Genomic DNA, 27881 nt, shown 5'->3' on the forward strand with positions numbered 1-27881 from the left:
CTATACACGGGTGGTGGAGTGTTGGTGTGGCAGGGCATTGTTGCTGTGGCTGGGAACAGGCGTAGTTGAGGGAGCTGGGACAGGGGGATAAGTGTTGAAGGGGTGAAGGGGCTGCATGCTGCTGATAGTGCTGGGGATCATCGTGATGGTATTGGCTGTCATCAGTGGCACGTCCTCTGGTGCTCGCCGCAGGGCCAGTGTGTAGTCAGGTGGGCAAACAGGCGGCCGTAGAGGCTCCAGGTCCCCATGGACGCCCCGGGAAGGGAGTGGTGTGCCATGCTCCAGCTCCACCCTTTGCTGCTTCATCTGCAGCGACATTAGCTCCTCCTCCTGGCTCAGTGCCAGGTCGTTGTGCGGTGGAGCCCCTACGACTCCCATGCCAACACCCATGCCCATCGTTGTGCCTCGTTGTGGGGAGAGTCGGCGGTGGCGTCTCTGCATGAGTTCATGCCGCTTATCCCGTTTGTAGTAAAGTGCAGCAAAGGCCAACACATTCAGGAAAAGAAGCGAAGCGCCCACAGCTACCGTCACACTCAGCTCAGTGGAGTAGTCCCTAGTCTCACTGGGAAACGGAGAATAGCGGGGTCTCTCTGATCCATCAGGCTCAGGATCAGGAGGATAGGTTGAGATTACAGGATGTCGTGTGGAGCGGGTGCCAGGGCTGTGAGGGCCCTTCCAGCGGTTGGGGCCTCCAGGTGGCAGTCGAGTTGTTATGGAATTAAGAATTTCTTCATGAAGGCTGTGGAGATGTGGCACCAGCTCCAGCCAGAAGGCCACCTTATTAGCCCGATAGTTGTCTCTGACACGAGGCTTCAAGCCGATATGCAAGTACTGCTTGTCTTTGGAGCTGAACTTGGTCCAGATAACCTCCTCAAAGCGGTTGGGCTTGGTGTGAATGAAAGTGGTGTCCTGAGGAACAGGTAGGTTAGGATCCCTGGAAGAGGGAAATAACAAAATAATTCTTTTTGCTAACAATGCTCAATCACCACTAACTAACTATTGTAGTATTGTCCATGTTACTGCAGTAATTCAGTACACCAAAATACAGGAGCTGATGTGCTAATAGAGGTGAGTACCTGAGCAGAAATTTGATGTTAAAGGTTCAGAAAGAGCAGGTTCTGTATGTCACTGTTTAAGCCAATCTGAACCCAGATGTTTAGACTCACAATATATTTTGAATGTCAGAAACTATTCTTGAGTCACTAAAAACAAGAGTTATTAGACATGTTGTAGTGAGTATCAGCAGAGTGAGAGTTCACCCATCACTGGGCTCAAGTCTTAGTCAACTTCTTACTTCACTAGTTGGCTAAAGAGAAATCCCCACTGTGTTACCATATCAGCATATGTATACTGTACATTTTACACACGATATTTTTAATAAAGTAAATACACAGATCAGTGAATATATTTTAAATTAGATTTTACTGACCCCGTCTTGGCGAAGTTGGTCCAGTAGGTCATGACAACAGCACTGAGCATTACATCATTCTTGGAGAAGTTACAGGGAAACAGGTCAGTGGCTCCCACCATGGGAATCCCAAACACATAGGGAATTTCATCTCCATGGGCTGCATCTGCCCAGTCTGGCCTCGCCTCGGTCTGACAGTGATGGTGGAAGGTATAGAAGTAGACAGGGGACTGGAACTCAGCGTGCAGTTTAGCTGTGGCGACAGCTGGGGCCACCCACTGATGGTCTGTAAACAGAGCCAGGAGTGTCTTCCTACGCATGTCACTGTTGTCCCTGTCAGCCCAGTCTGTGTACATGAACTTTATGGTTTCCCTCAGGATATCTTTACCTTGAAAGAAACAAGAATAGTATCTGAGTATGTGGTTATTTGTAACATTCGGTAAAATAACTTAAGGCTGAACGTTTGTGGTTAAAATGTTGTAAATACAGTGTCATCTTCCTGCCCACTTCTCTGTCCAATAAAGTCATCCCAGAGCCAGAGAACAGGAAGCACCATAAACATAATTTACTGTACTATGAACATGCTTTATATTGCAATATCTATATCATCCTTTGGCCATTCAGTTTGTTGTTTCATCGCAGCAATTCACTTAGACAGATGTCTTCCAGAGGTGAGGCAATGTCAAAACAGAAGACTCATGGGACTGCTATGGTCACATGGCAGGTGTAAGTAGTCTAATTTTTGGTAGTCTTGCCAGCTTAACTCATAGCTAAATAACCTGATAAAGAAGCACATTAAGACTGTGATACTGAGCCTTAAAAATACATTTTTTCTTTCTTCATTCATTCACCTCTATTTATTTCGACCAAGCCGCACCCTATAACTGTGATTTGACTGTGATCAATGCAGAAATGTTCAGAAATCAGTGACCACCTTCCCAAATATATGGCTTCCATAAATATTTATGTAAACACAGCTTTAATGAATGATAATTTGAACACTTAACTGTATTACAGTTATCACAGAATTTCCCCTCATATTCTTCAATATGTGGCTCTGTTTGCCTATAAAATACTTCCTCCAACACTGGTCAGATTGTTTAGTGAAAAAAAGCACCAGACAGCATAAAGGAAATAATATTATTGTAGTAGGGCGTAAAAGATCCAACTAAAATACATAAGCATAAACTCTGACCCTCGCCTTGCAGCTGGTAGCAGCCCGACAAGAGCCCATCACATGCACAACTCTGGAGGTGCTGCCGTCCTTGTCGTAGTTTGAACATCATTTTATGACTTAGTGCCATTGGCCAACCACAAAGACTTCGGCTTTAAATCGTGAAATCATTTTAAGGTAAAAGAGAGGAGAATCTAACCATCAGGGTATCCATACAGATTATCGACAAAATTGGAGATGGTGTAGTCAAATGATGCAGCTGATATTCCTTCTTCTCCCTCACTGTCATCCACAAACTTTAGGCCCTCTCCCTGGTTGACACCCAGCAAGATGTCGTAGTTGAGGAACTCGCCCTGGTGTCACGACAAACAACACACAGCGTGACATGACAGAACAGAATGCAACAGTAATTAGGCCTAATTAGTGGCAGTTAGTGCAGTGCTGTATTCACACACCAAGTGCAAGGAGCAGAAAAAATGCAACAGACGATACCCAGAGAAATCAGCTCTGACCTGCTGCATGAGGATCTCAGGATCATCTGGCACCACGTCCCCGTCCACCACAGGTCCGAAGGCAATGTGATAGCGTGCAGGCTGGATGTCTTGGTCCACTAGCTCCCGGAAACTCTTTCTCCGCAGGCAATCAACCAACTCAGCCGAGTCGTCCAGAGTGCAGCCAACCTTCCTCGCCAGGATCTTGGTGTACATCAGTGGTCGGTAGTTGACCGACCAGCTGGAGATGGCTGAGCCACTCTGAGCAATAGCCCTTTGGAAAAGCCCTACATAGACCAGGAACCACATACCACAGATACAGGTTCAACAGTAATCATACTTTCTCATTCTCTCAGTGGGGCTCTGTTTTGTCCCTTCTGACACACTTTGCTTGTAGCCGATGGGCCCTTAGAGTGTGAGAGTTTTCAATAATGCATGTGTTGGAAGAGGAGCGATTGTAAAGTACAAAGCAAGACGGAGCAGCTATCCTGTAGCTTTTCCATAGCTGAAAAAAATCTTTATGATCATTACGGGAATAAAATGAAGTGCTTCCAATACATACAACAAGAGACGGCAGCAAAAACAATGATAACAACTAAATGCACAGCAGTGAGCTTGATGGCCATGTTGGACAAAGCCAGAGAGACAGAAAAAGAGACGGAGAAAGAAAACGGCTTGCACTGTTGCACCGCTGCACTGTTATGTAAAGTGGCTTGCTGTCCCTCTGTTTTATCTGCAGATTCTGTCATTAATAATTAAGCCCCCCCATATTCTGCATGTGCCCCACCCCCGCTCCTCTCCCTGTGAAATCAATTAAGAAGCCTCTCAGCTGCAGCTTCATCTCTACTGCTCATTTCATCTCTCCTCTGCACACACACAGCACTCTTCAGCCCACAACTTTTCCTGCACTTTGTGGTGTTACAGCCAGCCTTTTGGCAAATAAAAGTAAGTTTTTATATAACATGTTTCTACAAATCCTATCTTGTTGAATGCTACATTTCACACAGGAGGTGTACCACAGCAGTGTCCATGCAACTCTGAGAGACACAGCATAGTTTTAAAACCAAAAATAATGCATTTGATATAAATGCATGTATGGTATGGTATTGTATGGTATTGTGCTATTGGTTATGTGTAATTACTGTGTGTGAATTTGATGTTGCATCAAATTGGGTGATGTGAGGAAAACCAGCTTGTACAGTAGGTGTGGATATTTTACTTTGTCTGTGTAAAGCAGGGGATACAGACATTAGCCTGCAGCTTGTCAACAAATTGGGACAATACCACCCAATTTCTCAAATGCATTTTCCAAGTCCTTCTGAATGTTTTCAGATTCATGGCAGCCAACAATATAGTTGTGTTTCCTTGTAAACACTAAAACTGAATTCTGAGAATCTGCTTCATGCAATACAGATAAAATATTTTTTTATCTGTCCAAGGGCAGCATGAAGGTTAACAGATCTGTAATAACATAATCTGAATTCTTGGCAAAGCTTAAAGTGCCGTTCACCTTCTGAGGTCTACCAACCAAGATCACATCACAGGATTAGTGATCAAGCCAATTCAAACAAAAACGGTAAATACATTTCTCGATGTGTAATATGAAATATATGTCCTGCGCTCGTAACATTCGATCCCATTTTAGTGCCTTGCAGAGGCAAGTGGTACTTTTTAAATGACATTTCATGACATACAATGTTACATTCAGATCATTACAATATTAATGTTACTTGTTACATTTTAATATTAGACTTTTGAATAAATCAAGATGGAGGAATGAACATCTAAATTGCGGTAATAAAAATCTTGGTAAATATCCAGTTATTGCAGGTCTCACTGTTGCCATAGTAACACAACATGGTTTTTAGCAATACACAAGTTTTTTAGATGCACAGAAATCTAGAGTACTGAGCAAAAGAAGTAAACTCATAGTCTATGGTTTGTTTGCTTGATGTATCCTACACCTAGGCCCTTTATCTGCAGCTAAAAATGGTCAGAAGTGGAAGTAATACCAGATCTGCCTTTTCGCCTGCAAAGAACACTGAATGCATCGAGAAACAATAAAGCACAGTGCATGACGTCATATGTGTTTTTCACTAAAAACCTACAATATGAGCAAATTTTACTTTTAAACAAAATGAATAAAATTAATTTAATCAACTAGTATATTTAATTATTCTTCAAGCTATAATGTCCGTTATGTAATTAAGTCTGCACAGGAATATATCCAACAACTGCTGCCTTTTTTTGGAGGGATTGAGAAAAGTCCTAGATACTGTACATTACTGATTCTATTAGTGTATTGCTGATTTATTTATTTTTGTTTGGAAACCACTGGCATACTGTGGATTCCTTGTGTTTGCAATTATTTATCAGAAGAAGTGTTTTTAACAAACCAAACACATTTTGCAGCAGTGGTATCAGTCTGTGACATTCCAGAAACATCAGACATGGTCATTGATGACTCTATAATTTAGCATTTAGAGGCCCTAATTGCAAGATTGCTGAGCAAAAAAGCCTCTTTTAACTGCCCATCATTGCCAGAGATATGGCAAAGACAGTGTATCTTTGTGAGGACAGAGTACTGGACCAGATAACAATCAGATCTTTGCCAGCATTCTTTTTTTAAAATCATCACATCCCTTTAATAAATGGGCAGTTAAAAGTGGCTTTTTTGCTCAGCAGTCCTCCTCCTTACAGCCTCTCTCTCTGTCTATTCACATGTATGTATATATGTGTATATATATATATATATATATATATATGTCCCACGTGGAATGTTATTTGGAATTATTGCTTTTATCCAAAGGAGAGTGATGGTTTTATGGTATAAAACCGACTGTTTTTGTCTATCGGTCAACTCCAGCACCATCCAGACTGACAATCTGGTTTTCTTTCAACTCTATCATTGTAGTATATTATGTTTATTGAAAAAAATATTATGTTGTTGGTAATATGGATGATTCATTTCTGAATATTCCATCCCTTCACATGGGGGAATAATATTGTTATGTATCTTTATCTGGTATAGGTTCTTCATTCAAATGACTAATGTGCCCTGTATAGAAAAACACTACCCACACTGTCCTGAAATGTTAATAACCCCTTTTGTGCAGACTATATGACTATTAAAGTGACAGCAAAAGAACCTTACCCTCTGAGTGGTGGGAGAGGATGAGAAGGTTCACACAGGCTGCACCAGCTCCTGAGCCAAAGATGGTGATTCTCTCTGGGTCTCCTCCAAAGTGGCCAATGTTTTCATTGAGCCAGCGCAAGGCCTGGATCTGATCCAATAAGCCATAGTTCCCCTTAGCAGACTGGTTCTCTGTGCTCAGAAACCCTGCAGGGTAAATTAGAACAAACACAGAGACAAAAGAAGAGAGAAAATACAGATTTATGTGCACATGGAGGAGCAGGGCACAAACTCAGGGACACAGGATAACATAATCTTGTATATTTATTGCCTTTTTGTTAACTATCCCATATAAACAGAAGATGGCATCCTGTTATTGTTGATATCTTCTGTCTCTAACTCATTGCAAGGAAATTTCTCACAGAAAGCTTGCCAAACTACTCCTTTTTAATACCCACGCTAGAAATGCAACACAGTTAAGAGAACTTGTCAGTAGAGAGAGGCGGAGAGCAACAGAAGGCATGTTTCACCTACTTCCAGGACACACATTTACACAGTAGGTGCACACCCACAACAAGATAAAATAAACTGAACAAAATGTCACACACACACACACACACACACGCACACAGACCCACACACACACGCACACACACACACACACACACACACACACACACACAAAGAATGCTTTGTTCTGTGAATTACAGCACACGTGTTCCAAGTTGATCCAAACAAAAGTGTTTAGATGACTTTAATACCCACAACATATCTATAATTATTTCACTAAACAACTTCCACAGATTATTGGCTGAAGTGGTGGTGTTAGGACAAGATGGGGAAAAAAATTACAGCGTCTTTGAGATGACCAGCACATCCGTTGATTTTTTCATTAAAAGATTTCATATTTCTTTGTATAAACAGAATTTCCAAGTAGTGCCCACAAGTAATACCAGGGCTGGTTTCACAAACATACTCTATGACTATGACGTAGATCTGACTAATAGACTTTTGATAGAAATGTAAATTAAATTTAAAAAAAAAATTCCATTTAAATGAGTACAGTGGTTCAAAGTAAACGTTTACTTATGCAGAGATATGTATAGGACATCTGAACATAGGGTCTTGATGCCATAGTTAGCATGTTCCCATAAACCAATGTGGTATAACTATATACTTGTGTTCTTGGTGAATAAAGTGATTCAAATTTGTTAAGTGTCCTTGCATGCACTGATAACCAAACTACTAAATGACTGAATTCAGCAGTGTATTCTTAAAAGGGTGCTGGAGAGAAGTGGGACAGCACATAGCGTACGGCATAGGGAGCACACATAGACAGATGGTAGAAGACGGCAGTCAGCATGTTTTCAAGTGTGTACAGCAGCAAATTAGATTTTATTGTTGGTGATTATTATGTTAGTGATGGTGATGATGCTGGTAACAGCAGTGGTGATGATGGTGGTGATGATAACCTGCCAAATTGACCTTTCAACAACCATCAGGATGACACACACACACACACACTCTTCACTGTACTTATACTACAGTTAACAGCACTCTAAGCCTGGAGTGTTTTTGGTAGGCTAACCTGGCTTAATTATAATTCATATTAAAGAGTGTGCAGAACTTTGGATGAATATATTTCGGATGATTACTATTTTGTTCAAGTTTGGCCAACTTGGATAATTATAGATAAAAATGATAAATTGCAAATCAGCCAATGAGATATATGTTTTTTTTCCCCCAGGCCAATAGTTCTACTTTAAATGTTAACTTCAGTTTATTGTGCAAAATATTTATGCCAATGTTGATTTATTACATTTAATAAAGAATGTTAAAGAAGGTCATGTATGCACATTAAGGATTAAGAAGAAAATTAAGAAGAAAGGAAACAAGAAAGAAATTAGTCATTTTCAAGAAAGTGACATTAGTGCTATGTACTTTTGTACAGGACACAGCCTCCATTGTAATATTCTTAGTTCATCCCAGCAGTTAAATAGCTCTTCACCTGATGCTACTCTGACCTGGTAACATATCAGTGCTGACCTGTACCTCTTTTCAAAACCACAGGCACGTGGACGTGTCTGCTCCGCGGCTGCCCAGCCTGATGCTGCGCTGCCTGCCACAGTTGCCTGGCAACTGTCCAGAACTTCACGCATGATATGGACAGACGCTCACAAAAGGACATGCACACACACACGTTCAAACATTTCCATATTCACCATCAGCTGCATGCATGTGCATGCAAAGACAAAAGTCAGAGCACATGTACACACAGGTGAGTGAATAAGCTTTCTGGCTTAGTCTTGCTCTCTTTGCAAGGGCAACATGAAGAGAGGAAATGCGGTTTATCTTTCACCATTGAAGATAAATTAAACAAGTTCCCTCTTCTCTTCTCTTTCAGTTAAGTTTTCTTTCTTGATCCCCCCCCCCCATCTGCTGAGTTGGGCTTCCTACTGACTTTAGCGCTGAGAGCAGCAGTTTATGAAGCTGAAATCATGCATATTCACTACTTGCTTTAGGTAACGGCCAAGGAACTGTGGAGAGTCATCAAGCTCTAAGCAAAGATATAGACTGAAGACAGGGAAATAAATGATTGAAAGACAACAGAGGAATTGTGAGCAACTAATGGAGGGAAGTTTAAAACAGAAATCTTTTTAGTATATTATATCATGTGGGGTCCCTGCCTCTCAGACGTCCAGTAATGCTGTATCCACTCATATATCTTCCCTGTCATGGCTACAAAAATCCTTCAAGAAAAAGTGTGTTTTATGAAATCATGAAAGCATAATGCTACAAATGACTGCAGAAAAAGGAGTCAGGGAAGCACTTAGTCTTTTTGTATTGTACACTGATGAGATGAGCCATGGTAAAATCCATTATCTCTTATTGATTTGGTATTAGAGCTACAACAGGGAGATACAGACATGTGTCAGAGGGATTTTTGGTGATTTATAGAAAAAAAGGTAAAAACTCCACATCAGAAGGATGTTTTGAGTATTTTGAAACGTTTATTTGGTGTACTGTAATGAACACTTTATTCAAATGTATTAAGTCATCTGACTGTATGACTGCAGAGATGGGAGCATGTAGAGTAATTTTAGGCCCAAACAGAATGACGGCAGTGGGTCATTGAAGACATTTAGAGAAGAAAAAACAGGAGAGGGAGAGGGACCGGTCCAGTGGGAGGAAAGAATAAAAAAAAAAAAAAAATCCAGGGACATAAGACAGGTATTAAATCGAATATTGCCCAAAGCTACTGTCAGATCCTAAATGACAAGAGAGGTGAAAGCAATATATTGAAGGACGTATTATATAATTTCACTGTGACGTCATACAGGAGATGATGAGAGATGTCAAGAATCAGAGAGAGGATATTGCCTTTTTTATACAATAAGAATGTGACTGAATAAAAGAAACAAACCCTGTGGGAAACTAAATTAATATCTAGCAAAATCCAAAGGGATAGAAAAAAACTTAACAGCTGGTGAAAGTCTCCTGCATATTGAGATCTAAGGAATCTGTTTTGTTGATTGGACATAAAATGTTTGCTGAACACTGAGCATTGCGTGGCAGGCTTGAGGATAATCTACTTCGTATGAATGTAACGGTGGATGAATATGGCTGGGCAGATTTTTCCAATAAAAACACACGACTGTGATGTACAGCATTACAAGCTGGTAAATCAAATTATTGTTAACTTATTTAATTTCAAAACAAGTTCATATTTCAGTCAGAAAAGGGTGTTATTAATTGGTAACTGTAAGTATAAAAATTTGGCGTGCTCATTTTCTCTTATCTGCTGCTGTAGTTCACCTCTGCACATTCTTGTCGGATTATCACTTTTTTTTTTTCTTTTCAGTCTCCTTGTTGGCACCACAAGTTCAACCTGAAGACCTGCTGGCAGGTCCCTTTCAATTATGTCTGTTTCAGTCTGTATGTCAAGTGTACCCAGAAATAAAATGATATTGTAATTGGGCTTCTTCCTGCTGAACTAATATGATTCAGTCCACCACCTATAGGTTCCCAGTGTCTTCATATCTATTACCTTACCTATCTCACTCAATTTTTACTCTTACATGTCCATTCAAATCGTACAGAGCTGTGCAATAAAACCAGGCTGTCATGCGAATCTGAAAAGCAATGCTTCACATGTCACACTGACACACAGACATTTCAAAGCTTTTCAAACAAAGTTCCATTTCAGAGACAACTGGTCACTGATAAAAGTTACAGTCAGTGACAATTAAAACCTGATAAATGAAATGAATGACAACCCGTCAAACAAAGCCTTGCTTGCCGACAGAGTTTTTAATCACAAAGCTAATTGTACCGACATAAACCTGTTTCAATTAATGGCATATAGTTATCAGAACTGTCACTGTGTATGTCCTTTCAACTCTTCATGTGATAGTACCATTAACTCTTGGCAAAGTATTTTGCAATTATCCCATGAAATACAGCGCATTAATGGTAGATTTAATTAAATGTGGATGTTATACCAGCAGTTCTTATTCACTGGCTACACTAGAGGTTATTGGTGAGTCAAGTTAAGGTTACTGCAGTGTGGTGCTTAGACTAGTCAATGATAACATGAATGCCAGTGTTTTTGTATTTGTGCATTTTATGAATAATACAATGTTAAGCATTAAGCTTAATATAGCCATTTCTCAAGAGGATCAAATCTCATATTAATTAGTTTTAATATTTTGAATTATTATACTTTTAAATATATGTTCATTTTGCAATACCATCTTGATTTGATTTAGCTGAATTTAGAGACTGAAGCAAAATGATTTTAGTTTTCCACAAGGACATCACATTCAGTGCACTATGGGCAGAGTATGGGGAAAGAAGTGTTCACAATTGCTCGCAGAGTGGGAAGAGTGTAGCTCGGTGCCAGGAGTGGGAGGTGTGTTTCATTTGTATTTAGGGACAGCTGAGTTGTGAGAAGGCAGAAGGCTGAAATTAATTGACAGCAAAATCTATGCTCTCTAAAAATATAATTTATGTCATAATTTACAGGATGTTTTTGAGAACAATGAGCCACACAATTTGAACTAATTCCCATGGCTATCTGAGCTGAGTTGTATTTAAGGGATGACTTGACTTGTGCCAAGACTTGTGCTTGTAAAATTTCACAAATATGAGTATCCAAGTAATAAAGAATAAAGAACTATTACACAGGCCAACGAAAAAGGCTTCAACCTTAAAGCTGGTCTTGGCAATATTTTTATATAAAAATTTGCCAAATACGTGTTTTGTGAAAAGTGTCACTCAGAGTGATACCCTGAGAAAAAAATGATCACCTGACTGCTGCTCCCCTCACCTCTCCCAGTCTATTTAACTCAGTTCAGATCATTCTAATGGTTTAACAACGTGACTGAACTCATCCAATGCTTATATCTTTGAAACAAGTTCTATAGGTTACTGAGTTTTTAGTATCACCCAGGCAGCTGTAAATATAAAAAGCAAATTTTGGCAGGATGCTAAATTCATAACTACCTTTATTCAGTGCAGTAGCTGTGGTTATTAAATCTGGTGGTATTTCTGCAAAGTAGGCTGCTTTTATTATATTTACAATCAAAATGCTGAAATTGGGTAGAAAGGGCAGAGAAACATTTCCAGAGGAAGCATTTCATCTCTCTTTCTGAGGTGAAAAATGTTCTCACTTTCTCAGCCCACGACGGTGGGCCTTTCCCTAGAGTTCATTAATTAGTTAATCAGTTAATTAGTCTGAACAGATGGCTATGCAACACAAATAAGCAGGCTCTCTGGGCCTGGAGCACGAGGAAGGCAGGAGAAGGTGAGCTGAGCAACAATCTGAAAGTGACCTGTCACCAAACCTCTGAACCATGCTCTGTACAGCAGACATTTTCTCCTCATTCACCCATTTTATTTCACGACGGGGCATATCATAAATTATTAAGACAATCCCAAAAGTATATCATTTCAAAACTTATAAGTGTATGTGTCATACCTGGGTTAAAAGCATAAGATGCTAAACTGGATGCAACAGCGCTATTGTCACATCGCAGAAGAATTTATTTGAATGAATACTTTGCATTACTGCTGATTTAAAAAAAGCACTTGATGGTTTATTTTTAGACTGTTCCCACCCCCCCACCCCCACCGTTCCCTTTGCACTGCCGTCTCACTGTCTCTCTATGATTCTCCCTCACTCATCTGTCTCTATACTCTGCTCCCTCTTCTTCCCTTATTCCTAACTCCCTATCACTCTCTTAAAGGTGCAGGCATTGTATGAAATGAAGTTGGCATGTGTAAGCTTGAGTGTGTGTAAGTACAGGATAATACTAAAGATCAGGACATAAAACTATTAAAATGTGGTATGCTTGTGTCTCACTTTGACTCAAATGCACAGTGTCAGGGTGGAGAGCTATTAAAAATTCAGATGGTTAGTGCATTATTCATATATATGTTTTATGCGTGGCACGCAACCGAGTAGCTCACACTGACATGTGCACAAGAAGATATTGGGGGGCACACAGGCAGATTCTTCTACACATACACACAACGATAATCACCTTAGTACAGTAAGCTATTTAAAGCATATATGGGAGGGTGTGTGTGTGCACGGAAGAGAGAGAGAGAGTGAGAGCGCAGATTTGCCCACCTACCAGAAATTTCCAACAATGTTAAAAGAATTGAGGACACTGCATCAGTTCTCACAGTCACCAAGCAGCATCTCTCTCCCCATTTCTGTATGTAGTTTGGCGATTGTGTCTGAAGTTCCTTTGTAATGAACATAACACATGAATCCACTTCTTCAAACATCTCTAAAGTTTCGTCAGGTTTGGAAACAAAGATGCCACTGTAGAGGCGTTTGGATTGGCATGTCATTTAAACCTAATTTCAAGTTGTAAACTGAATCTCACGCTCAACCTGTTAATGGTCACGATTTGCCTGGCAGCTGTGAAAAAGCCCACATAACGAGCTGAAAGCGAGCTGGATAAAGCTGCAGGTCCAGGTCCTCATTTCACAAACTCTCGATTTGTCCTTGTCCCTGTGCCTCTCCATTGGCACTGTCAATAATGGTCTGGATCATGTTACCCTCTGCTAATACACACTGCAACTCTTGGATGGCATCCTAAACTACTCCCATTTCTCTGTTTATCATTATTCTGATATGTTGAAACAGGCGTGATGCAATAAACAAGATCTGATTACCCAACCTGGCAACCACAATGACTGACACAGAGAATCTGTGTGCAAATACCTCCGAAAGACGATGCCAAATGTAAATACTTGACTCCACTGATACCCAGCAGCACAGGGGTTGGGTATGCACACAGCTCAGCCCATACTCATAGGCCATGCAAGCAGTGCAAAGCTCCAACAGAATGGACAAATAGAATACCCTTTGATCCAAAAATACACTGGAAGCGACAGACACACAGTTCAGTGCTCTTTCCAATGGCTGAATGTTCAACAAAGGCACCAAGAAGTTGGTGGTGTCTCTAAAGTCAGTTTTCTCTGCAGAAGTGCAGGTTAATACAACAATTAATTAATAATAATAAAAAAAATGTAATTTTCAGGCTAAGTGAACACAGTAAATACACCTGTTTATTATGTTTTATTATGAAGTCCCTGCTGCACAGAAATAACATTCAGTGAACAGATAATGGTATCAGTGAAGTCTGAGCGACTTTAAAAGCAGAAATGATTAACTAAACCTCATTGCACATGACTTTAACACTGAAACCACTTTTGAATTATTTGAACAAAGGCTTTCATTATACAGGTTACCAAGTCCTAGACCAGTAATATAGTCTTGTACAGTCTGTATTATAAGGTATATATTAGACTTCTGCTAGTTAATAGGAACCCCGATAATTTGTCAGGATCTCTAAGGCTCAGGCTGGGTTGTGTTCGAATTTAGTTATTTTTAAATGTAATACACTGTAATGAGATTTTCTCTCTTTTCTTTCTGACTCTGCCAGTTGCCTGTGCCTATGTCTGTGGCAACTAGAAGCTTGAGGGATGGGAAAAAATGGGCAGTGTGTTGCATTAACTTTGAGCAAACTGTCAGCAAGAGATGAAATAAAGCAAAGCTATAGGTTTGAGTCAGGGACTGGTGCTAAATTTAGCAGTAGCATTCGGGTTCAGCCAGTCTTAAAGACACTGGCACAGACCTGTTCCCGAAAAGCCTCATAAAGAGTAATTTAACCTACAGCCACTTATTTAAGTTCTGCATGCAGTCACTTTATTACAGAGTCTACTGAGCCTGGTACGATTGTCTGGGCATTTAAACAGCTGAAATGAAAACCATGGAAAACCATGAGCAAAGGTAGAGGGACAGTGAAGCACTGATGTGTTGTGAATGTGTTATGTTGCTTTTTAACACTGAGACCAGTATGAACTAACCTAAGACTTTTAGAAAATATCAATGAGTGCCTCCTACCAAAATATATGTGGTTACGAGTGTCTGAAAAAGCTGCACGGCTTGGAGGAGGAACTAAAAACTACAAGTTCCATTGCCTTGGTCCATTTTTGGTTCTACACTTTTGTGAGTGAGGTGAGGCATTCTGTGAAATGATATTTGATATAAAATGACTTATGTTTAAGTTAGAAAATAAAATTAAACTAAACTAACACACATAGAACACGGAACAAATGATCATCTCCCTCTCTCCATTTTAACCGAATAACATTTGCAAAAATGCTGTGCCACCATCACCATTTTATTTAAGTTTAATCTGCACATGCGGTCAATTAAAACATTTCAAGCTGCTGCTTGTGCGTGTGTGTGTGTGTGTGCGCGTGTGTGTGTGTGTGAGAGAGAGAGAAGGATGTGTTTAAATTTAATTCTCTGCTCAGCAGGGATTTATGATATAAAGGGATTTTTTTTTTTTTTAATTTCAAATATGTGACACTCAGGGACCTAAATCAAGATAAGATGACACATCAAAAAAAAGGCACTAAACATTTCCATACTCTGCTGGATAAATATGTGGCACAGCAAACTTACCAAGCACACCTAGTCGATAGTTCATGGTGACAACAATGACATTTCCATAGGCAGCAAGGACGCTGCCGTCAAACATGTTCCCTGAGCCCTCCATGTAGGAGCCTCCGTGGATGAACAGCATGACTGGCTTCTTACGACGATCCCGAATATCTGCACAACAACACAAACAAACAAGAGTTTATGTTTTTTTCATTATTTGGTCAAATTCCTGACCACACACTTTGAGTTCCTGTGAAGCTTGTGCACAACATACAGGGAGACTAGCCATTTTAAATCTCACAGCTTTTGACTTGTATACCTGCAGCAGTCTTCTAAGAAAAAAATTGTAAAAGGAGCATTTTATAACAACCAGTGATTCACTTGGGGAAAGAAAATGAAAATGTTAAGTATGAAACAGGTTGAGTAGACTCCTCTTAAGTTGGCAGCAAGTATATCATGTATTCCTCCATTCCCCTGTATGTTATCCTGTGATGTCTGTTTCCCCTGTCCTATACATTGATGGTACCTTCCCCTACATGTGTGGAGCAAATGGTGCAGCCATTTTTGATGCCCTCTCTGTTATTGGTGTCTTTATGCCCATCAGTGTGTTGCTATGGTTCATTCTGTCAGCCTGTGCCACCCCCCACCCCCTCACAGTGTCTGTGGTATGGTCTAGGTGTCTGTGGATAAGGATGAGAGAGCTTCCAGTGTAGCCCAGTTAGACTGAGCGTCTGCACTGTGCAGGGCCTGTGGATAATTTGAATGAAAGCCAGACCAAGTGGAAACATAAATAACAGCCATAGCATCTGTTTACCCTGATGAGCTTCAGCACTCGGAGATGAGGGAGACAGAGAGACAGGAGGAGAGAAAACAAGATAAAGGGGGGTAAAACTCAGAGGGGAAGGAGATGAAAATAGGGCAACATGAGAGGACTGACAGTGTTAGAGATATAGATGGGAGGTTGATATAAAAAAAACACGACAGCTAGGATGAAAAAATATGAAATGTTACAGAGCAAGTCATACATAGCGAGGAACGCTAATGAACACTCAAATTCACACAGGATTCACACCGTATTCATACAGAGACACACACACATGCACACAAACTCTTGCATAGGCAGCTGCGATGTAGAGTCGCTATGGTAACTGCTTCTCGCTAATAGAACTGCACCAGCCATTCCATTGCACCGACTCACTGAATGCCTGTTGCCGTGGTAACAAATTCTACTCACGTATTTGCACACCCGCCTGCATCACCACCTGAATCTCAGGTTACACATGCACTTGGGTGTGTCACTCACAGTCACACGCACGCGCGCACACACACATGCACATGCACGTATAGCCTACACATAAATGAACACAGCAAAAAGGCCCATATGGCTTCACACATGCAGGCATCTTTTATGCATCATATGTACGACAAAAGCAGATTGTCTAAAAATACAAATTTTCAGTCGTACATTCCGTCGCACGGCTTTTTCTTCTCTTCTCTGGTGTATTCTGAACCTCACTGATTTCCCAGGGGATATGTAAACAAGTTCAATTATACTGGCATTACTAGGACAGTACAGAGGAGTGACATCAGCAGGCCTTCGTCGGCCAGCACTCACAGCAATACTCATACCATGAAATAAATCCTCAAAGAAAAAGAACAGAGACATGTAGCTGTCAATTTTAAAGGCCCAATAAGTATTTTTACTGATAAATTACTTTTTTACTGCTGCATTTTCAAAGATTATTAAAGACATCTGATGGTTACATCATAGAATCAGGCCCTATCCTCTCAGTCATTTCATAGTATGGGAATTTAAATATTTTCAAACAAGATCAATTAGAAAACATGCCAAGACAGTGAGTAAAATCATCGTGAGCAGCAGCGCTCTGTCAGACATTTATATTGGTCAATTCCCTTGAGAAACTAAATCCTTCCTGCCGAATCCAGACTTCCCTCTCTGTATATTTACAAAGTTGACATCCTACCCTCTGGCCAGAGATGCAGGTTCTCAAAAATTGGGATCAACAGGTTAAAGTTTTAATTTATCCCATGTGCAGAAAATTATTTTCATTCTAGTGTATTAGAAATTCCCTCTCAATTTGTCACACAGTCTAGTACTGCTCTTATATTACCAAACATCCTTATTGTTTAAATTGCCTGCATAATACTGGCTCTTGAATTGTCCTTTTATTTATTGTGGTATTGTGTGTATTTAATGTGTTCTTATTAAGGTATTTGTCTGGTTGTGCATTTGTGCTGCCTTGCTGCAAAAAAATTCCCTATTATAGAACAAGAAAGATCTGAGTTGGACTGAATCATCTTTTATCTATATCCATTCATCTATATTTCCAGCTTGTTAAAACACAAAAACTCAACTGCTGGTAGGAGTTTTGCATGTGGTAAACTAGTGGTGGCTAATGAAGCAGAAATGAGAAGCAGGCTACAAAGGTCAAGTAAGCTCACTTCTTTTAATTTTACAGCCTGATATATATATATATATATATATATATATATATATATATTTTTTTTTTATTTTTTTTATTTTTTATTTTTATTTTATAACATTAGAGTCCCCAACTCAAGTGACATTAATGTTTATCAGACGCTACATATTTCCCCCTGGAGATACAAAGTTTGATGTGTAAAATTAGTGGCTCTCCCTTTTAAAATTAGTAGCTGTTTAGTGTTTAGTGTCCTGTCAATAACGCACTGCTTTAAAGCACTTTGGATCAACCGTGCTGTGTGCAAAGTGCTTTTTAAATAAAATTGAGTTGAGATGAACAGTGGCAGGAGAGTTTGAAGAGATAGTGAGGTGGGTCTTTTGTTTACATTTAGATGACAGTTTGTGCCTTTACCCATCCGCATCACACACACACTTTGCAAGCTTGCCTTTGTTGAGATTTTTTTTGCATTAGCTTTTCTGAATAGCTGAAAGATGAAGTTAAATGGGTATCTACTGACAGTAAAACCTCTATGATAAATCAACAATCAGCCTATGTTAGAAGGCTTTAACAACTACATCTCCTTTGAGTTTTTTTTTTACTGTAACCATATGGTGTTATGGCACATTTATAATGGCCATTAGTATATGAAGTGTATAACAACAAAACTAAATATTTCATAGCTGACTCCAAAGCTAGCTAAAAGATTTATTTTTTTCACTTTCAGCTTTTGCTTTTCTTTTTTTTTTTTTTTGTCATACTGTAAAGAACGACGTGAAAGGAATGTTTCTTAAAATTCAAAACAACAGACCCCACCAAAAATAAGTTAAAGCTGAAATATTTGCTAAGCCCAATCAAGGCTAGGAGCAAAAAAAAAAAACTTAATGGAAATAAAATCCATTCACTTTGGAAAAACGATAAAAAGCTCATGCATACATACAATGCCTTAATGAAAGGTGGACAGAACAAGTTCCAGCTGGTGTGAAAGTATAAAACTTCTGCACTATCTCATCACTAATATGTATTTTATTCTAACAACATTTTTAGGGCTTTAGACTTTCATCAAGTGAGTTTAAAAAGAACATTTGCCTACTTTATATTATTAAAAAATGGACACGTGCATTGGTCCTGCTGGACAACTGATAATGACAAACAAATTTCACATTATTTTGATTCACTTTCATGCAAAACAATGTAATAGAAACACATGAAATCAAAAAAGATAGAAGCAGAACAGAGTTTGGGGGTGCAGGGTCGCAGGGTGAGAGTGTTTCACTCAGCCCAAATCCAAGGCCTGTATGGCCAACAAGGAGCTCACTGTCTATCCTGCCTGCCTCTAAAAACACTGGCACATTATTCACTCCTCTCCTTTTTTTTTACCTAACCTGATACTATCCTCCCCCACCTGCCTCGTCTCACACCCATTCTCAATGTAACATCTTACCTCCCAATATAAACTGCCTGACTTTTTTCTTTTCCATTCTTTTGGTCCTTTCTCATTAGTTTTCTAAAGGAATCTCAACAGATTTGGACAAAGTTTTGCTTAACTCAGCTCTTGCATACTTATTGCAAATGTACACACAATCAATGCAGCATCCTGCAAATAACTTTCAAAATTTAGATGCTAAGAACAGTATTTTTTTAAACAATGTTTGGGAACCAGCCTCTAATCCATACCTCAGCAATTAAGTGAGGAATTCAGCCCTACGCCAGCCCTCCTGATCCCATCAAGATCCATCAGGTGTCAACATAAATGTCAAGCTCTACCAGTCATCCTACTCGTCTACCCTCTCACTCTCTCTTTCTCCCCATCTCTCTCACTTTCAAAGCTCTATAAATGTCATTTCATCATGCGCTCGTCTTCATTATGACTATTTTTCCCTTCTTCCCCCTCGTTGCCCTCCCCTGTGCTCTCAGTGCTCAGCTTTTTCCTTTTTCTTTCATCTCTATTCTATCATTCTGCTCCTGTTCCTGACAATCCTGCATGAATCCTTCCTTCTGTTTTCACCGTTAAGAAACCACACGATGGGATTAGTTACATCTGTCTCTTTTTAAACCACAGCAATTAGAGATGTAAGGGAGAGAAAATTCAATGCCCAAATAGCACAGATTCCAAAATACAAAAATAAATAAATAAATAAATACACAAACACAACACTGACACATGCACATGCAGATTTACAAATGCACAGTGGTTGAGCAGACAAACATGGAAATGTAATGCAGTCTCTGTGCACAATGCTTTGTAAAATACAGTACGTCTCGGCACGTGTGCAGAAACAGATGCACACACTGTCTGTATAGATTTTAGCTGCATCAGTAAAGAGCAGTGAGAGCATCTCTCTTCGACTGCAGTGAACTTGAAAATCTACAGCAATAGCAGAAATATGCAGAAACTCTACACTCTTCTCTGCTTTAAAAATGCAAAACCAGAGAAAGCTCAATAACATTATCAAGGACAGTAATTTAGCAGACTATCTCCTAAAGGCCTTTAGCATGAGAATAAAAGTGTAGGTGAAAAAGGACTGAATACTGATGTTCAGTGATCAATCACACAGGATAATCAGAACATCAGCCTGGGAGGGAACAAGAAGTATTTTGCATGTACAGTAGCTCTGTATGCACTGTAGTTAGAAGCATGCCTGGGAAAAGGAATGACAGATTTGTGTGCTAATAAAAGCAGTAAAAACTGGTGAATGTGATGTGCACATAGAGTGACGTGTCTAAGATGCTTATTAACACAGATGCAAACACAATATTCCCCAAAGAGTTTGAAAAATGGAGCACAAGGAAAAAAAAAACCATGCAATTAAAGTACCTTCATCCCTTGGTCTGTTCATTGTAGACTCATCATGTTTTTTTGTGAGCGGACCTAAGGTTCAGAAAAGGGAGAGAGAGACAAAAGCCAAAATTTAAACATTACAAACTGCATTTGCAGGAAAAAACAAAACTAAACAGAAAAACATGAAGGAAAAAAAGAAGGAAAACTACTAAAAGTGTAAGATGTTATTCTCTGTGACTGTGCAAAAGGTAAAAAGAAGACAGAAGGTTTACAAAGATCACACAGTTTCCTGAAAATGTAACCCCAAACCCATCTCTTCTGACTGCATACGATCGAGTCACTGACTGTCTCGTAAATGACCCCAGAGGCCACTTCTCCTCAACCTCCCTCCCAATAAGTCCTGACACACTACGGCTTTGTAAAGAAAAATCAATGAGTGGAATCAAGCCATCACTCTTTTGAGTCAGGAAAAAAGCAAAGGAATGCCAAAGATACTGTGTATTGCGCTCCAGCCCAGGATAATGTTGCAGTCCTAAGGCAAAAGCCCCAATGCAGTCCACTGAAATTGGACTAATAGAGGAGACACATGCATGGGCAGCAACAGATACCTATCCTGAATACATGTGACTACCTATGCACACTGTGCACAGAGAGCTGCTGGTACAAAATGTGAAAAGTCAGTCTTTAAAATTTAGCAAAGAGAGAACAGTTTTTGATATTTACACCACCTGCAAAGGCTTGTGAGAGGATTCCACTCACCAAGGTCAAAGAGGAGCCGCAGATTAAGCTTTAACGGTGACGCCAGTTAAATGCTCCATAGGGCAGAGCCAATAACAAGCATTTATCACGGTGACCAACCAACGCCCTGGCGCGTCAACCTCTGTAAGTCTTAACTGATAAGGATCCCATTAATTTGTTTTTTCCTTGGTTTCTGTCAATGGAGCTTTCCATCAGCTGGCAATTACCGCTGCGTTGTGTGCCGTTCTCAGTCACTGTCTACACGTTTTCGAGAAAGTCATTAAACACACTCACGTTCACACACCCACAGCCCTGCACTACGCAAAGCATGTTAACAGTGTCCTTATCATCTGTTGCTGTTCTCCTCGACCCACCCAGCAGCACATTCCCTGCTCTCCAGTGGGGAGGCGTTGCAGTCTTTCATTTTAAAGAATACTCTACATTTGGTTGGCAATGTGTTAATCACTCTACCAGTGTGCCGATGACATGTCGGTTTCCTATTGATGAAAAAGCCTTAGCGCTTCATTGCACTCCACAATTATAAGTCTGCATTTTCAGCCATTCCTCTATATGAATATGGTTTCCTGATATAAAATGTTTATCTTCTATCTAAATGGAAAAGAATCGATGCTAAATGGATTTGTGGCATCGTCTGAGTGCCACTATGCAGGCGCCAGACCCACAGAGCACATCCTGCCATAAAGGGAAATGGTATGGTAGTTGGTCCTAGGCTACAGGTAGACAGACCGGTAATGGATAGAAAGGTACATTAGCTCTCCATCTTGTCAGCACTTCCTCACTACTTAGCACCACTTTAAAACCACACCTCACCACTTAATGGAGACTACTCTAATTTCATTTGTTTTCTAATGCCTAATAAAGAACTAACCTATATGTGAGGATACTCTCTGCTCAGTCACACGTTTAAACGAACCATCAGACTTTGCCCTGAATTTACAGAGAAATTATTTCATAGACATGTCCATCACTCATCCATCCAATGCAAGAGATGGAATTTCATTAGGTCAAATATACATATATCACATTTGACTCCAAGACACGTGTCAGACACATTACCCTGGGATGACCCACACTTTCTTTTGCTTCAAGAGAATTTTTTTTTTCCATCTAGCATGCTTAGCGAAGTATAACCTCTAAAGACAGCTACTTAAATCACAATCTTCTGTTATTTTTGTGTTGAAAACTTTACTGTTGTCTGATATAATGGGCTACTTTCAGGTTTCACTTTCCCCTGCCCTGTGTAGCAGACAGGGGAAATTAACAAAAGCGATAAGTCCATGAATAAAACATAGCTGATTTTTTCCTGCTAAGAACACATGAAGACTATTTTTGTCCAGTACATTTCTGCTGTCCGTCACTCTAAGGACAGTTTGTCTTTTAACTTCATTAGGAGCAGACGAATAGCTGTTCTGCCAAAAAAAAAAAAAAAAAAAAAAAAAAACAGCTACACGGACATTGAAGATGGTGTGGACAGAATGAATTGAAAGCTTCAGTAACTCTTACGTGCTGTCTCGTGTTTAATGTGGATCCACAGTAAGACTTCATATGGGCATCTCACTTAGAAGTTACAGTACATCCACTGGATTTTAAATCAAAGAACTGATATTTTCATTAATAACCTGTTGGGTTTTTTTTCATTTAACTGATTGTCAGCTAAACATCTGACTAAAATGTCAGAAAATAGTGAAAATATACACCACACGTTCCCAAAAACTAATGTGAAGTCTTGTTTTGTGAATTCAAATTTCAAAAGCAATCAGGTCAGTGGTTGATGACATATTTCACTTAAAACCAATAGCATCAAGAATCCACTGTTTGTTGAGATATTTCAGCCCGGACCAGAGTGACCAACAGTCTGACACTGCCATCCATAGAGTGTACCTCCACCATAAGAAATGGGCAATGAATGACGAGAAAAGCAGCAAAGCTTCTCATCTGAGCGGTTCTGCATGGATACAAATGCTCACAGCATTTACTATGAAACAACAAACTTCTGTGTTTCGAAGAAATACTACAATGGATTAGACAAATAGTAAAATTTAGCCAAAGGGAAACAAACACACACACAGTGGTGGGTCAAAAATATATTTCCCATCCACATCAGTAGAGAAGCCTTCCAGTAGGTTGACTGTCACATGATATAATGGGCCACTGGTCAGTAAATTGCACTGGCCTATGCAGGAGCATTTAGCTTGGGTTGTCCCAGTACTGTTTGACCTAACGCAGCTCTATCTCTCAGTCAACAGTGTTTCTGCTCGGTTCAGTGAGCTAGTGGCCAGGGCGCAAGCTGTCTCCCGTCCCTCTCCATTTTCTCAGTCCAGTAAACAGGATGAAGCTGCAGTATGTCATGTCTGTGGTGGCCTGTCTGCTTGACAAGGTGTCAGACACAGCTTCAGTTCCCCTGCATTCAGCCAGCAGCTTCCAGCACATGCAGTCCTATCCTTCTGCTCTCCATCTCTTCTACTGTGCCCCCAGCCTCCAGCTCCATCCCTGCCTCTTCTGTCCTGCCTCCTGAAATATGGTTTTTAATAAAGAGCAGGGTAAATGGCTGCTCTAGCGGCAATAAAAATGAAGGATCTTGGCCCCTCGACTGAGGAGTGTCTTGAGGAAATAGGAATGCAGTGAGACAGTGTTCTTGCCTAGCAGCGTGGCCTCACAGGAGCATTAGGGTGAAGACTAGAGAAAGAGGATAGAGAGCAAGAGATAAATGGTAAGAGTAAAACTCACCATTCTCAGTCTACATGAACAGTTGTGTTTGTTTACATGATTCTATGAAAGTATTTGAATTTCATTTGAGTTGAAGAAGTAGCAAGCTTCATGGTGGCCTGGTGGGAAAGGGCACTGAGCTCATTTGCATGCAGAACAGTGACCCCTTCTACTGCCATCTGCATAAAGATGGAGGAGAGTGAGAATAGGCAGGGATGGTTTCAGAGAATAGGGAGCAGGAGGGGTGAACAGATGCAAAAAGAATAGATAGCTGTGAATTTTATTTTGCCCAAACAGCAGCAAAGACGATATGTCCAGTAAGATACTTCTAGGTCTGAAACAGATGTAGCAGCTACTGTGTGTGAGGGGCAGGGTGGGGACGTTAACTAAAAGTAGGGGAAGACAAAATGAATTAGTATCTTCCATCTTCTGAGTGACAGAACTTACCTGATCCAGGTAATCAGCAGTGGTAGTTGAAAAGGTGTCTGGTAGTAGAGCAGGGACGGTTGAAAAACAAGCAGGCCCTCGAGGAACATGGGTTACCCACCCTTACCTTAGATATACATTACTACAGTGGCAACCTCAACACAGAACTACACACTTCACACATTAGGAGGTGCACTTTGCAGACTGTAACTACTTTTTTGTTGTTCATCTCTGTGCTTAAAATATAGTTAATGGTAATACTATGTGAATGTAACCAAACCGCACATACACAGTGCTGCTGAGGCAGATCAACAAAACAAAACAAGTTTTTGAATGTTAGACTCTCAATAAACCTACATTTTTTCCCTACAAACATTAAATTTGGTAATTTGCATTAATTTTAAGGCTGGTACTTTAGACATAACTGCAATTTTAACATTGTGTAAACAGTTTGAGGGATTGTGACAGCAGTTGCACGTGACAAATGTAGTGTGCTTGATTTCAGGGGCACTTCACTCTCCGTCAGTCTCTATTTCTCTGTCTCACACACACAAGGCAAAACATATCCTTGGGGACAGCATCAGCCTTGTGTAAGCAGTGACCCATGACAATAAGTGACAAGATTCTGACAAGCAGACAGGGCTACATATAAAATCTGTTTCACTCATTTGCACACCTTTTCTCATGGGAATAGCACACAGGACTCTACAGCATCGTCTCTGTGAGTATGTGACATGTTTAGTGTACATCACACATACTGGAAAACTATGAGCTCTAATTCCACCCATGTATGTACACCTCATTTTAAGAGGAGTTAAAAACCCTTAACTTTCTATTTTTTTTCAGTACTTTTTGTCATCTCTTCTTCACAATGTTTCAGGTGCTCTGAGCTCACTTTGTACTACATTAATACTCAGTATTTTCCACTAGCAATTAATCTGTTTCTATTGTTTTGTTGGGCCATGGAGCATTCATCAATAATAAAATAATCTGCAACACTGTCACAATCCTGCTAAACAGTCATTTTAGTGTCAAACAACAATGCCGTAAACCCTGGGCTTAGCTTAGAGTGAGACTTCATACATGAGCAGCAGATATAATGCATAAATTTGTGGTATTGAATACTCTCAGGCGAGAATAATAGACTTTTAACATTTTATCATTAGCATTGCTTAATATAATCAGTAGCATATGTTTTGCCTCCTGTGTTCTTTTACCTGCCCATCTGCCTTCTGAAACACTCCACAGGATCAGTAATGTTAAGAAGTACACTCAGATAGATGAGATGTTTGACTTATAGCGATTAAGTTCACCCCAGAGGCCTGAACAAGGTTGCCTTTGACAATGTATTGCATTTGCTATATTTTCTTTTAACCTTGCTGCTACAACATTAGGTCTCATAGCCTAACCACAGAAACCACAGTGCTGCAACCATGCAATACAAGGCTGGAGGCCGCTTTGCAGCAAACCATGATATTTGTCATCTTGCTAAAATGGTCATTGAGTTTTAAAACCACATACTAACAATACTAAAAAGTTAACAACAGTTAATTACAAAGCCTTGTTGATTATTTCAAATATAAATTGAAAATGCAAATTGCAAATGCAACTTTAGTAAGAAAGTTATCAATAGATAAAATCTTTATTGTGAGTCATAACATTTTAATGCAATATATGGCAATGCACGTGTCAGTCTATAACTGGAATGCCAAAAATATGCAGGTTAGTCCTTACCTTTTTTCATATAGGCCCTATGATTGACAAGAGTGATGGTCACATAACCAAAGTACTAGGGTGCTAGCATGTTTACAGCTGGTGGGTTTGATGAGGCTGTATTTTAAAGTTAAAATGGACATGTTTTAGCATGAACTGAATACTATCACATTTCCTTGTGCTTTCATTATAATGCTACTGAGTCCTCTTCATTACAGCAGTAGGAGACTTGGTGGAAATCTTATGCTGGGCAACACACCCACACACTGAAGAACTGAAATTCAAAGAAGAGACTCTTTAATGTAGCTTACATATCTGATTAAGATGTTTATGAATATTCATGAAGGGTATGACATAATATTTTGGATGGTGGTTGTTTTGCTACACACACACACACACACACACGCACACACACCGTAGTTTCTCTCATTAATTGTTTTTAGATTTTTGCACTGGTTTGCCAGAACTCAATACAGAGAGAAGAAAGAAATGGAATTTAACTGAACATAAACAACAATAAACACAATAATGAAAGAATATACAGGGACTTGTGCCATGTTTAATCTGTTTGAGAGATTTTCCTCTTCTACTGGCTGAAGTAACAAAATGTTAATGGTGTCACTGAGTCACTGTTTGATTTATTACATTAGCGGTTCACTTTGTTCAGTCACTCTAAACATGTGACTTACTCTGCATTGCTCATGCAGAAGGGTAATGTTACCTGGCTAACACAATTAATATGATTAAGATCATGGATGATTTAAACCAATTAGTGTTAAACAGGCCAAAATGCAGCATGTGTCACAATGTGGCAACTGGTGCAAAAAGCAGCTAGAACATGTTTTTTATTACATATTTGATAGAAATGAAAATGAATTAAATATTAGTATGAATATATGAATTACATTAAAGTGTATCTAACTGCTCAACAGATTATTAGCAGAAGGAAGACTGCCTACATGACTATGCTAAATCATTTAGCAATTATGCTTAATAATAGTAATAGTAATTAAGCCATTCATACATTCATACAAGCCCATGGGATTTTCTAAGAATATATTCTGAGTGGCATTTGGTTCTTGTTCCAACTAATTTATCAACATGCCACTAATCCCAGCACTGGAGTACTGACACAAATATGATATCTGAAAATAATTAAAAAGATACAAGCTGTGAAACAGCTGTGACACTGTACCTTACACTGACCTTTTTCTGACCCACTTCTGAAAAGAACATTTAACAGCCTACCCTAAGTTCACCTACCCTCATATCTAGTAGATATCTAGAGCTTTGTCTCACTCACCATCTTCAGTGGGTACGTAGATGTTGAGGTAAAGGCAGTCCTCACTCTGGTTCTGAACATAGGTTGCTGCAGCATCCAGGTTGTCCGTGAACCACACTGGTAGCATGATCTCAGGTAAAACCCCGTGCACATTCTGGGGACATACAGGCGCAAAATGGGTGGCGTTGCGAATCTCTTGCCAGGAGCCTGGAGCTTCGGGAGGCTGGAAGCGACGCTCACCGATTGGTGCTGTCGCATATGGCACGCCTAAGTACTGCTCCACTGGGCCCAAGATCTCATTGTTGAGCTCCTTTCTGACACCACGGACCTTTCCATAAACTGTGGACACTATGGGGTGTTTCAGGTCAACCCGCTGACATGAGGAAAGGGACAGGTGTAGCACTAGTCCCAAGAGCCACGCCAGACAGTGATTAGCAACCTGCTGAGAAGTATGACATCTCCCACCACAGCCTTGGTGGCTGGCAGCAGGGAAAGGAAAAAACAACATGTCCAAAATAAACGCTGTTTTAGTCATATCACTACAGTTGAGTGTAGACAGGGATCACAAACTCAGTGGGTTATGGGAAATAGCAAAGGC

At 39.9% G+C, this 27881-nt stretch overlaps 1 protein-coding gene across 2 annotated transcripts; it reads right to left on the reverse strand.

Moving 5' to 3' along the window:
* On the reverse strand, positions 1 to 27881 carry LOC113142902 (neuroligin-2-like). 2 transcript variants are annotated; one of them, XM_026328254.1, is made up of 8 exons: positions 27305 to 27881; positions 20434 to 20487; positions 15196 to 15345; positions 6228 to 6413; positions 3095 to 3360; positions 2782 to 2935; positions 1430 to 1796; positions 1 to 934 (listed from the first exon to the last, which is right to left on the reverse strand). In XM_026328254.1, the coding sequence occupies exons 1-8, from the start codon at positions 27816 to 27818 to the stop codon at positions 1 to 3; spliced, it is 2625 nt and encodes an 874-aa protein (XP_026184039.1). In that variant the 5' UTR covers positions 27819 to 27881. The 2 variants fall into 2 exon arrangements, with proteins under 2 accessions (XP_026184039.1, XP_026184040.1); XM_026328255.1 differs by lacking the exon at positions 20434 to 20487.

This window comes from Mastacembelus armatus, chromosome 14, assembly GCF_900324485.2.
Source record: "Mastacembelus armatus chromosome 14, fMasArm1.2, whole genome shotgun sequence".
Taxonomy (NCBI): domain Eukaryota; kingdom Metazoa; phylum Chordata; class Actinopteri; order Synbranchiformes; family Mastacembelidae; genus Mastacembelus; species Mastacembelus armatus.